Source organism: Dermacentor andersoni, chromosome 7, assembly GCF_023375885.2.
Source record: "Dermacentor andersoni chromosome 7, qqDerAnde1_hic_scaffold, whole genome shotgun sequence".
Lineage (NCBI taxonomy): Eukaryota > Metazoa > Arthropoda > Arachnida > Ixodida > Ixodidae > Dermacentor > Dermacentor andersoni.
Window position 1 is genome coordinate 8,629,392 of NC_092820.1, and position 13,380 is coordinate 8,642,771.

A 13,380-nucleotide genomic window follows, 5' to 3' on the forward strand; every position below is an offset into this window, starting at 1 on the left:
GAGTACTCACCGCCGCTCGTCGAAGGCTGCCAGTTCCTCGGGGGAACGCACAATGCATGGCCATCCCATCCATTTTCTGAGAACAAGCTGAACGAAAATGAAGCCGGCACAGCCTGCGAAGCCCTTTCCCTCCCTTGACGGAAGCCAAACAGCTCGCATGAGCCTATGTAGCTGGAACCCTGGCTAATGACACTGGTGCCGACGCAGCTGTACACTCGTCAAATCGCTCTTCCCTGCAACTGCTCTGCTCTGAGAGCAGCAGGGTTTTTGTGCGACCATATCGCCACCGAAACTCGTGAGCCAATACAAGCTTTGCTTGAAAACTTTCCTTGAATGCAAGCCGACTGAGATGAATAGTAAACAGCTGCACAAGGTAAATAGCATTTATTACCAGCACCAAAATTGTCCAAATTCACTTGCCCATCTGTGCTGGGCTCATTGTCACCATCTTCTTCATACACAGCGCACAATCTTCAGTGCCCTCAAGTGCGTTCAAACTGCAGCACTTTCTAAATGCATGTCTAATCAGGTCTCCTGGGATGCCGTCCCTGGCCATGGCAATTGAGCCTACACATGCCTGCACAGCATGCCCTGAATCCCCTCAATACACCGCCGACCGGAGTGGCATGTGGATGGAGAGGCTTGAGCACTGAGGAAGGAAAATTTTGAATACAGCTATTTTGCACGCACTCAAAGCGGCCAAAATGGTGTCGCTTGTGCTTCGGTCGGCTGCCCAGTAGATTGTGATGGCTACAATGATGTCGTTCACAGTGGCACTAGCGGAGTGTCACTTTTTGTTTTAATGGGTCTTAACGAAATTTTTGAATCTAAGCAGACTGTGGAGTTTTGCAACTCAAGCTTCTAAAGAAACTAGTGGCTTAGATTCGAATAAATAGGGTACATGACGACTCTTACTCCTTGTTGCCCCCTGTTATGCATTATGCCTAATAAACAGCAGCTAGTATAGCGCCCGTCTTACTTTCTGCTCTTTCCCCATCACTAGTTTTCTTTTTCCACTAGAAAAATTGTCACATGACACTTGATGAAAGTAATGCATGTTTGATGGTCACAAGAAAAAGCATGCATGCACGACTGTGACTCCTTCAGATACATACACACAATGCTGCATGTTACATCAATAAAAGTACCAGGTATAACAAGGCTCTCCTGGCTAAGCCACGAGCTCTATTGAGTGAATATTTCGCGTGGAGGTAGCATTTCATAGTGCACGCAGCCTAATAGCATGCTTGGGTGCATAATGTGCCTGTTTAAAACACAGTAAGTATATAAAGTATGCATCATATGTACTCACATGAAGTAAAAAAAGTATATATTTTGCAGAAACATAAAGCTGGCGTCCTCTGTTACTGCAATGGCAAAGTGCGTACACAGCAAGTGTGCAGTGTTTCATACTGACAATGCTAGATGACACCACCATTTTAGTGCAGTGAAATAATTTTTTTGTTTGGTGTTGCTGCAAATGCCCCCTGCTTCCAGTTTGTTCAAGATGAAACAACAGTTGATGCATACTTCCAATTTGTTCCAATATGTTCTAAACAAAACAGCAAATAATTTGCCCAAAAGAGACATCAAACTGCATGCACCATGAAAGTGGTTCTGGCTGTAGTATGAACATAAAGCCTACATGTGAAAAGAACAAAAGAAACAAAAAAATAATGACGACTGTCCTAGCAACTGTGCAGTGGAACTGGGACAGATGCCATGAATAACTGTCGATGCCAAGCAGGTGTGTGATGATGGTGAGCACTTTTTATCATTTTGGCCGCCAAAAGTTGGTGACCAGAGCCGCGGCTGAGGAGAGCAGACTGCTGCTGGGCTGGGGGCTGCTGGGCCGCCACTGCAGTAAGGGAGACAGAGCCATTGGATCATTCGAGGATTCAATAGTGGCCACACAACTTTGAACAAAACCACGGTAGACTTCCGTGAAAAGCCAACTGCAACGAAATTTCAATTTGGCTAGTAGTAAAGTAGTAGTATATAACCCCGAAGTAATCTGGGAAAAGCTGGAGAGGTGGTAATTGCCTAATTTTTTTATTAGCAGCCTTTTAATAGTGCCTAAGGAGATGACACGCGCAACTGGCGGGTAATGGCTATAACATAAGGCCGAACACGTCACCTCTGACATTTTTTCCAGCATGCAGCAGGCAGCCACAAGCCATGTGCCACTTCCGGCGAGCAGTAATGGTGGCTTAGTTTTTTCCCAGTTTCGGTATCAAAAAAACCTGCTTTTAAAGCCTGTTGTGATGCATTGCCTCATTCTTCTCAAATGTAAAGGTTTGCACCAACGGTGTTTTGCATCTAGGCTTTCTACCTGGCTCAAAATTTTGTTGCAGTTGGCCTTTAAGAAAAACTTGGTGAAACTGAATTTTTACAAACAAGAAAAAATGTGTGAACGTGTTGCTGGTTTCCCATAGACTAAAGAGAACATAAATCTGCTTATGCAAGATTTTGAGGCAGCACAGACGTTTACACAGTGTGCGCAAGCAACAATCTCACAACCGCTTGAAGAGCCCCTCACCAGGACTGGCCATGTTGAGCTGACAAGAGGGCAGTGTGCATTAACCATCGTGCCTGCAAAGCACTAGACTGTTAGGCACCGCGAAAAGAGCTGAAATTTCAAATCAAACGCTGTGCACACTTCTCCTCGCGGGCGCCGTGCTCCCAGCTGGAGAAACAATGTTAATTTTAATTGCACAAGTACCCTACATAAATTTCAGTGCTGTAACCTCATTCACAGTGAATTCGAGAATTATTTAAGGCAACATCAGTTCTTTGTTTGATCTTTTGCTTCAATAGACAATTTAAAGATTAGAGAAATAATAAAACTTACAAACTGAATGTCTGCGAGTTTGTGTTTTACTCCGTCCTATAGAAGAAGGACGTACTTCCATTTTGTGTTTTGTCTGCTTGTTCCCATGTCGTGCAGTCACACGCTCGAAAAACGAAACTATCTGCCATTTTCTACCAGGCTTCAATGCGCGATCACGCTCTTTCATCCGTTTGTGTCTGCCTCAATGCTCGTAACTGTTGCACTGATTTATACCCCTAATCGGGTGTTCCCGTGAAGAGCGCGCAAAATTGTGCACTGCACAAAACAAGCCAAACCGAATAGCTTGCACGGGAGACCGTCTCCAATAGTGCACCATTAAGCAAAAACTTGCGTTTGTATCTTCAGTTTTGGTTTCAAAGCGTTTGATCACTAGAGTTATGTTGTGTGACATTTTGGTCACGCCTTCTGGCACAGTGTGCCGTGCCGCGTTGCCCCACCCCTCTGGCTGAATAAAGTTAGTCATTTCATCCCCGTACAAGGAATTCGTCTCCTTTTCTGAGGTGCTCCGTGCCCCAGCCATCAGGCCACACTTCAGCCGGCGTTGTACCAATGCCTTACACTACAGCACAAGAGGAAAAAAAAAGTAGAAGACAGGACCCATGACATATCTGTCACACGATCCTCCGGTATGGGGGAACGTAGGGAAGGAATTTCGCTTGCAGAGGCTAGATGGGGGAAAGTGGAGAAAGTGTATGTTGGCAGTGACACTTGCCTCCTGAAATCATGGGTTCACGGCACTTCAAATATTTCTATCTCTGCTATTCATGAACTAATTTGAAAAATTCTTGTGGTTGAACAATCTGTAATGATTGAGTGGAGTGGTGGGGGCATAATGTTGGGACTACCGGAAACACAGCTGAACAGCGGCAGCTCCAAACACCCTCCAGTAGCTGACAAAGAAGACGATGTTGGCGGGTGGTGACACGAGCTGCAGGAGGGAGAAAAATCTTCAACCAGTCAGAGGTTGGTATAAAACCAGGGGTACGAGGAACAAGCAGAGAGGAGAGATTGCTCAGAGTAGCCGGGGTCAAGACCCAAACTTAAGAGCATCGACAGAACCAGGACAACCCCGGGTAGCCCTAGAGAGATCCGCCGAGCGTAGGACTCGACTATTCCTGCTGCACCTGTTGCTGTTGGGGTTTCTGCTCCTGATCCTGAGCCACTGTGCGGAGAGCAGAGGACGCCTGAGGGTGACCAAAGGTCCGCAGCGACACTGGTGAGAGGCTCCCAAGCAGAACCGCAAGCCAGGGGTAAGCACGGGCACCGCTCAGCTGTAGTGGGTGCAGTTAGACAGCATTGGACTCCGCCATCCAGGTTTGGCTTTACCGTGCCTCCCTCGTCTGCCACTGCCCGCCGTATCGCTACTGCAGTCAACGCAGGTGCCACTGGTGTCAACCCACCACCACCCGAGTAACTAAGACTTCCGATGACTGTTTTATTTTTCCTTGTTACAGAACAAGAGTGATTTGAACTTCTCGTATGGACCAACGCGGCTAACTGTACTTTTCTTTGCTTGCTTCTTGTTTCTCCTGGAAAATAAGAAGGTCGTTTGTCACTGGGCTTCCATGAGGTAGTCGGCAGCTTTTGCAATTTTCTCAACCCTCTGGCAGTTCCGCTCGCAAAGAAACAGTGAAAAACGACTTAGGCAGTTATTCAAAAGCTGTTCAGCGACAATAGAGTTTTGAGCCATGTCAAAAGATTTCCCTTCGACAGTCATCTCTACCCATCAATCGAAAAAACACAAAAGCCTAGTAACATACTTCTTGGCTGTCTCATTGTCATAGGGCTTACTGCGACAAAATTTTTTTTGATAGGCTTTGGCAGTTGAACGAAAGCGCTAGAGCCCTTTTTACTTCTTCAGGCATGCCTTAGTCCCTGAGGCATGCCTTGATTTATTTCTCTTTAGGCCATTCCTGACCAGTGGCGACACGCTTGAATCTCTTTATATAAGCGTCTAAGGCGTCTCGATTCTCATTAAACACTGGAATTAGGTTGTTAGGGTTCATAAACGATGGGCAAGTTCTCTCCGATTCACAGCCTGGAGTTGCCTATTCCCATGCAGCCTCCTGCCTCGGCCAAATTAAGCCGTAGCTCCAGTGCTCCTTCCAAGTTCCAAATGTTGCTTCGTTGCCTCACGTTCCGCAAGCCATTTCGCATGTGCTTTCGCAGCCTCCTCCTGTGCCCTGTGAGCTTTCTCATCGAGCCATTTTCTCAGTTCTGCCCCCTGCAGACCCATACGCTTGCCCAACGCCATAAGCTCTGACAAACTCATCTCTCGATGATCTCGATGAGTAAACAGGAACAAATGGCTTTGTCCTTTCCTAGCGGTCACCAATTTTGCGATGACAAGCTCCTTGATTGCGAGTTGTCAAACACTGTTCAGCTTAATATTGATCACAAAAAAAAAAACAATAACAAGAGAATATCACACAGCACACAGAAAGCACAGAAAAAGAAAAATACAGTTGGCCGCATTAGTCTATGAGAGAAGTTCAAATCATTCTCAGTCTATAAGAAGGAAAAAGAAACCTAAAGTCATCAGAAGTCACTCGGGCGACGGCGCATTGACAGCAATGGCACTTGCGTTGATGGCATAGCAGTGTGATGGGCAGTGGCGGACGTGGCTGGACGTCCGAGGCTATCCAAGTGCAACAGCTGAGCACTGCCTGTGCTGGTCCTGCTGGGCCGCCTCCCACCAGGCCTCTGGTTGCCGCCAGGCAATCTCTGCTCTCCACAAGGTGGATCAGGAGCAGAAACCCCAACAGCAGCAGGTGCAGAAGGAATAGCTGAGCCCTACGCTTGGCAGATCTCTCCAGGGACAGCTGGGGCAGTGCTGGTTCTGTCGAGGCTCTCGGGTTCGGGCCTGGACCCCAACGATACCGATCTCGACACCACCGATCTTCGAGCCCCACGAGTTTCTTCTCTCTACTCGTTTCCTGTACTCCTGGTTTAGTGCAAACCCCCGACTGGTTTCATTTCTTTATTTAATTATTTATTTATTTATTTAGAAAATAGTGCAGGCCAAGGAATGGCCCAAGCAGGAGTGGGGATGTTACAGAAAAAATGTACACAACCAAGTACACAATAATACAGGTGTGGCAAAATAACAGACAGGTATGTAATATAGTAAAGTACAAGATCAAAATCGCAGTTCTGAAGAATTATCAATGGATTTTAGTATGCTTCCGGAAAAAATATGGTGCAGAGGTTTGTTCCTATTTGTTATCGTGCGAGGAAAAAAAGAGTACTTAAAATTGTTAGTAGAGGCAAAGATAGGGGTCAAGTTGTGTGAATGGTATCGTCTTGTGGGATGCGAAGATAACGGAGCAAGGATGTCTGTTAGGTCTAGAATACATTTTTTGCTAGGTAGGTGGAAAATAAATTTTAGTCTAGCGATTTTCCTTCGACATTCCAAAGATTGAATTTTATGTTTATTCATTAGCTCAGTTGGGGAGTCAGAGTGGCAAAAACCGTTGAAAATAAAATGAACGACTAACCTTTGGATTTTCACAAAATTGTAAATATCTTTTTTCGTGTGCGGATCCCAAACCTCAGATGCATATTCCAAGCTAGACCATATTATTGTGTTTTATGCAAGGAGTTTTGTGCTAGGGAGAAAGCTTTTAAGTTTACGTCTTAGCAAGCCTAATTTCCTTAGAATAGCAGCTTGGGCTTGTTGGTTTTCCATCCTGCTAGGGAGATTTCCTGCATGCGGAAGAACAAATTTTTTCAATATGGGAGGACCAAGTGAGTTTGCTGGTGATGATTGTGCCAAGATATTTATAACTGTCTGTTAGTAAAATTTGACATTCTTTCTCCCTCGTCTGACAGCTCGTGCCCCCACCTGCCAACATTGACTTCTTTGACAGCCACTCGAGGGTGTTTGGAGCTGCTGCTGTTCCGCAGTATTTTGTCACTGCATTTTCAACAGTCCCGACTTTACGACGTCCTCCACTCACTCACTGCACCCTCCTCAGAGGGCACGCAACTTCCAGTGCATAACCAAAACTTGCCATGTGGCGTGGTGAGAGTCCCTTTAACTCCCACAAAGCATAGACAATATTACACCATACATCACTTTCGCATACAACTCGTCCCATCACGACACTGCCGGATTTTCACCATTTTACCTGTTGTATGGCCGCGACCCCACCTTGCCCTTTGACACGTTGCTACCTTCCGAAGTACAATCACCCAGCACTGGTTACGCTCGCGATGCTATTGACTTAGCTGCCCAGGCCTGAGAAGTCGCCCGTCAATGCCTCACAGTCTCGCAAGCTTCTCAAAAGCGACGCTACGACCTTCGGCACCGAGACTCCCATTTTTCACCTGGTTCCCTTGTCCTTCTCTGGACGCCTTCACGTCGCGTCGGCTTGTCGGAAAAACTACTTTCCCGTTATTCTGGTCCGTACCAGATCTTACGCCAACTGTCCGACGTGACATACGAGATCGCCCCAGTCGGTCAGCCTTTAGTGCCTCCCAACGTCACCAGCGATGGTGTTCATGTCGCCAGGCTCAAGCCCTATGTCCCCTCAATAAGTAAGGCTCTATAACTTGCAACGGGACGGAGCTACTCCGCCGGGAGGGTGATGTTACGGTGAAGGGAAGGAAGAAGTTCGACTGAACTAAGAGGAAGACGAAGTCTGGCAGTTGCCTGAACGCCATTAACTTCAGTTGTAAATATACATTATTTTATGTATATTTACATAATACAGGCAAGACATGACCAGAGGCTACAAGCAAGGGGAGCGGAGAGTGTCCCCGTTTATTCAGCAGCCGTGTATACAGTCGCTGACTGATTTTTCGGACTCCAAAAATTTGGACATGCTCAATTATTCGGTCTGCTTCGCGGCACTGCCATTCTCCCCATAGACCATAATGTATAACAACTACCGAAAGTTCGGACACCTTGCAACCTCTCGTCTGATTTTTTGGACACTCCTTGAGCCAACTCGATCGATGGCATTTGTCCCCACCGACTCTGACCGGTGCATTGTTCGACTTGCTGAACGCCATTTTTGTTTTGAACTGAGCCTCCTTGCTGCCCCACGAAGTGGCGCTACTGCAAATCCCCGCTCATCATCATCGTTTCTGCCTGGTTCAATAGAGTGGCTACAGCAGTTCCGGCCTCAGCTTAGTATGCCATGTCGACACATCTTGGGTACTAGGCGCGAACACACACAAGACACAAGGAAGGAGATGGGACAGAGCGCCACTTACAACTGCTTTATTCGGAGGCACACCACACACTTATATACCCATCTTAGATGCAAGGAACACAATCATATCAAGATTGATATAGAAGCAAACTGGTTAAATATTTCTTTTCAGCCATATATAAAGATATTGATGAATCGCTGATGCACACACTTCCTTTCTTTCCAATAAAGAAAGCTCCAATTAGTTCCCAAGCTTTTTTATCTTTACGCTTTGCTAGAATTCGCGCCCCTGCAAAACATGCCTCACAAGAGCGGGACGGGAAGGACTTTATGTTCTTGGGAATGTTTCGCCCTTCTTTATCTTGCTTTACATTTCTTTCATGTTCCCTAATTCGGTCATTATCGCAGCACCCAGTTTGCCCTACGTAAGAGCGGCCGCATGAGAGGGAGATTTCGTACACGACACCTTCGGCGCACTTCATGAACGGTCGCCCATGCTTGGTGCCGCATCCATATTTATGTTCTCGTATTCTTTCGATACGAGAACAAAGACTTCCTAGCTTTTTGGGGGCTGAAAACACAAGCGGCACCCCATGTCTGCTAGCAACCTTCTTTAAGTTGTGGGCCATCTTGTGTACATAAGGCACCACGACATGCCTCACCACCTCATCTCGACGGGGATCTTCCCCAGCTCTCACAGCCGCACTCTTCATCTTTTGTAGCAGGCTTTCAGCTACGCCATCACAATCGAATCGGGTAATCCAGCTGAAGACAGCCTGGCCAATTGGTTCTAGGAGCTAAACTGCATCCTGTGAGGGCACCATTTTTCAAGGGTGGATTTCCGGCAAAGTGAAGCAATCCCCTTTTTTATTAACTTCGAATGGGTGGAGTCGTATGGCAGAAGCCCTTCTTTTGCACGAGGTACATATGCCCAACAAATATGATCCGCACAAGACTCAATATTTATATCTAGAAACTGTAGGCAGTTACCCTCAAGCACTTCAATGGTGAATTGCAAGCCATTTCCATGTTGTCGGAGTATGGATAAAATATCATGCACATTTTCTTCGAAGTTCAAACTTCCGTCCTTACTAAAAAATATTAAAAAATCATCCACATATCTAAACACTTTAAAACGTGCCTAGCCGGTAAAACCTGATGTAAAACTTGATATATATGTGAGAGAAAAATATTACACAATACTGGCGCCACACAGGATCCTATACATATGCCGGCTTTCTGCAGAAAATATTGCTGGTCAAATGTTATAAACGTCGGTCGCAAGTAAAACTCTAAAAGGGTTAAAAACTCGTCAATGGAAACTCCCGCATTGTTGTGAAAGGAAATGGGTTCATTTTTTTCTTCAATACGCTCTCGGACTGCTTCAAACAGGGCCTTGTGAGGAACAGAGTAGAATGAATCCACCACATCAACGGAAAAGGCGCGCCCAACATTACATTGAGAATTTAGGAAGTCACAAACTTCGTCAGATTTCTTTAAAAGCAATGGGTTGTCTACTTCAAGTGTACTCAAATGTTTCAACAAGAACTGGCTTAGTTTCTTCTGCCATGACCCTTTTTCCGTGACTATTGTTCTAAACGGCATGCCCTGCTTACTATGCGTTTTTACTGAAAAGAAGGCTCTCAAGGCATTATTTTTTATTTTTTCTATCTGTTTGCCAAGACGGTCTAAACCAAACTGCTCACATAGTGCAACAGCTCTGCTCTTAACTCTAGTTGCTTTAACTTTGACAGGCGCGAAATTCTTTTCTAGTGCCTGCGCAGCTCTTTCTGAAAAATTACCTTCAGATAACACGACAAACCCTTCCTCCTTATCGGCCTATAAGAGCCTTAGTTGGATATTTCTGAAGTATGTCACAATGGCTCCAGTTGAAGTTTCCATTTGACGTGAACGCCCCTAGTTGCAGGACTTGAGAAGGAAGTTAACGCCTTCCAGAAGGCACGTCTTCCAGAAGGCAAAATTTGGGCACGGCGGCACTGCAACGAACATGTGGTCCTCAAACCCCTTCGTTTTTCTTCGTCAGACAATACCGGGAATCCTGCTGGCGACCCAGAGCAAGCAGCACGTTTTGCAACTTCCTGAACAAACCATCGACGGAAGTACAGGCACGGAATTCTGCAACATTCCGTGGGCGGATCTGTTTGCCGACACACGGGCACATCAACTGGACAGCTGTTATACCGTGATAACAGGCTACATGGCGTCATCAACGACTGACGCTTATAAAGAGAACAGCTTACAGGATTCCGGCATTGGGCACGGCAGCACCGCAATGCACATGTGGTCCTCAAACCCCTTCGTTTTTCTTCTTCAGACAATACCGGGAATCCTGCTGGCGACCCAGAGCAAGCAGCACGTTTTGCAACTTCCCGAACAAACCATCGACGGAAGTACAGGCACGGAATTCTGCGACATTCCCTGGGCGGATCTGTTTGCCGACACACGGGCATATCAACTGGACAGCTGTTATACCGTGATAACAGGCTACATGGCGTCATCAACGACTGACGCTTATAAAGAGAACAGCTTACAGGATTCCGGCATTGGGCACGGCAGCACCGCAATGCACATGTGGTCCTCAAACCCCTTCGTTTTTCTTCTTCAGACAATACCGGGAATCCTGCTGGCGACCCAGAGCAAGCAGCACGTTTTGCAACTTCCCGAACAAACCATCGACGGAAGTACAGCCACGGAATTCTGCGACATTCCCTGGGCGGATCTGTTTGCCGACACACGGGCATATCAACTGGACAGCTGTTATACCGTGATACCAGGCTACATGACTTCATCAATGACTGACGCTTATAAAGAGAACAGCTTACAGGATTCCGGCATTGGGCACGGCGGCACCGCAACGAACATGTGGTCCTCAAACCCCTTCGTTTTTCTTCTTCAGGTGAGAAAATATTTTGGAAAATGCTATCACACTAATGACCCATTTCTTCTGGTGCTGCCGTGCCCTCGGCCAATGTGTTTTATAGTTAGCCGTGTCGCATTTTTAAAACTGCTATTGTTAGTGGATGGCGATATCGAGAGCCACCCTGGACCTGATACGCAGGCGATTTTGGCAGAGATTCGAAATGCTGCCTCTGATCTAAATACTATCAAAGAAGAAAACAAGAGAACCAATGAATCCTTAACAGCTATACATGCCAAGCTTGACAAGCTTGCACTTCTAGGAGATAGGATAACTTCTGCTGAAGAAAAGGTATCGTTGCTGGAACACAGCGTCAATCGCATGGCTAGACAAATCTATGAACTTGAGAACAGAAGCAGGCGGTCTAATTTAATAGTATTTGGCATTACCGAGACCGAAAGTGAGACTACGGCTATTCTCGAGATGGAAATTACCGGCAAACTTCTCAGACACCCTCGGGGTGACAATATCAGGCTTTGAAAGAATTCATCGCCTCGGTGCAAAAAAACGAAACAAAGGCCAGTAATATTCAAGCTTGTTGACTTCAGAGACAAATCCAAAATACTCAGAAATTGTTCTAAACTAAAAGGTTCCAAGGTATCTATCGGCGAAGACTTTTCAATGAGAGTATGGAACATAAGAAAAAATCTCTGGGCTAGCAGCAAGACAAACAGAGATAGACAAGAAAAGGTTACGCTCGACTTTGACAAAATTAAAATCAAGGATCAGTTATTCACTTGGGATGAGGAGACGAACACCAGAGTAGCAGTCCCAAAGAACTAAGCAAAGCACATAACCACTCACCCTACCAGACATATAAAAACTTTACTGTCATTAATATCAATGCCAGAAGTGTCGTAAACAAGGTGGTCGAACTGGAAGCATTCCTTTTTGAGCATAGTCCTGATGTCGTCACTATCACCGAAACATGGCTCTCCCCACTTATATCAAACAGCGATTCTTCCCACTGGGCTATGTAGTGCTACGCAGCGACAGAAGTACACGTGGCGGCGGAGTTGCAATTTTAGTGAAGGGCGACATTCAGGTAACGTCCCTACCACAAATCAACGGCGTCGAAGCACTTTGGTGTAAGGTTAACAAGGCGACCTTATCTGCCACTGTTAGAACACTGTATCGCGCACCTAACTCAGGAGTAGATGGGTTACAAGCTTTGACCGAATATATGCAAATTCATCTTAAGAACGCAAAACAAATAATTCTTACTGGAGATTACAATCTTCCTGACATAGACTGGAATTTGAATTGCAGTCGGCACACAGAAGTAGCCTCTGCAAAAACACTGCTCGAGACAGCATTCAACTTTTATGACAGATGATTCAACAACCCACTCGCATCACTTCCACAAGCTACAGTATTCTGGATTTGATATTTTTAAGTGACAATGTCCTTTCAGAGATACCTGGGAAGTATTGGACGGCGTATTAGAGCATAAAGCAACAAAATGTTCTACGTTATTGCACTCACCAAAGCGTAAGGATGAACTTTTTACGAATGTTTTAGACTGGTCAAATGCTCATGACGTCAGCACTATTGATTTTCTTGAAAGCTGTTATTCGTATTTTCTTAATGATTACCAAAACGATACAGTTCGAGCAGATGACTTGTAGCTATTTTTTAAGAACATTGTTCAAAACTGTTTTACATCATTTGTACCCGTGAGGAAACAGACAGTGCATAAAAAGAACCCGTGGATAACCCGTGACATAATACACATGAAACGTAGGATAACAAGGCTAAGAAAAGCTAAAAATAAGTCTGATGAATCTCACTTAACTGAACTAATCCGCAAGCTCTCCCATTCTCTAAAAGCAAATATAAGAGCAGCTAAAGATAGATACCTTAATGTTACTTTAAATAACTTTATCAAAACGGCTCCCCATAAATTCTGGCGATATTTGAACTCCCAAACTCATAAAGAAAACCACCTACCACACACTGAAGCTTTAAAGAAAGCGAAAATGTTTAATGACTACTTCAACTCTGTTTTTACCACTGATAATGGCGTTTTACCACCAATAGGAATCGATGAAGGGACTAGAAGGAAACCAATGGGCGAGATAATTATTATGGAACCAGGGATCTTTTCACTGCGTCTTAACATTGATGAGAAAAAATCCAGTGGACCTGATGACATTCCAAATACCTTCCTGAAAAGATACGCCGAGTGGATGGCCAAATACCTCTCATTTATGTATCAAAAATCAATGAACACTGGTGAATTACCGCGTGAATGGAAAACTGCCAAGATTATGCCGATCCATAAAGCTGGAGATGTCACAAATCCCTCTAACTACCGGCCGATTTCTTCAACCTGTACTGTTTGCAAAATATTTGAACATATAATACTTAAACACATTATGCAGTTCGTCAACGACAACAAACTTCTATGTGAAAATCAACATGGGTTTAGA

General features: G+C 45.3%; 1 protein-coding gene across 1 annotated transcript in view; it reads right to left on the bottom strand.

The window, feature by feature from the left end:
- Window positions 1–365: 365 nt before the first annotated feature.
- The window catches only part of Atg14 (autophagy related protein 14), a 166,105-nt gene continuing 153,090 nt past the window's right edge, over window positions 366–13,380 (bottom strand). Inside the window, exon 11 of the mRNA XM_050182404.3 lies at window positions 366–1,858. Coding sequence (XP_050038361.1) covers window positions 1,775–1,858 — 84 coding nt within the window. The 3' untranslated portion in view covers window positions 366–1,774. The remainder of the gene's footprint in view (window positions 1,859–13,380) is intronic.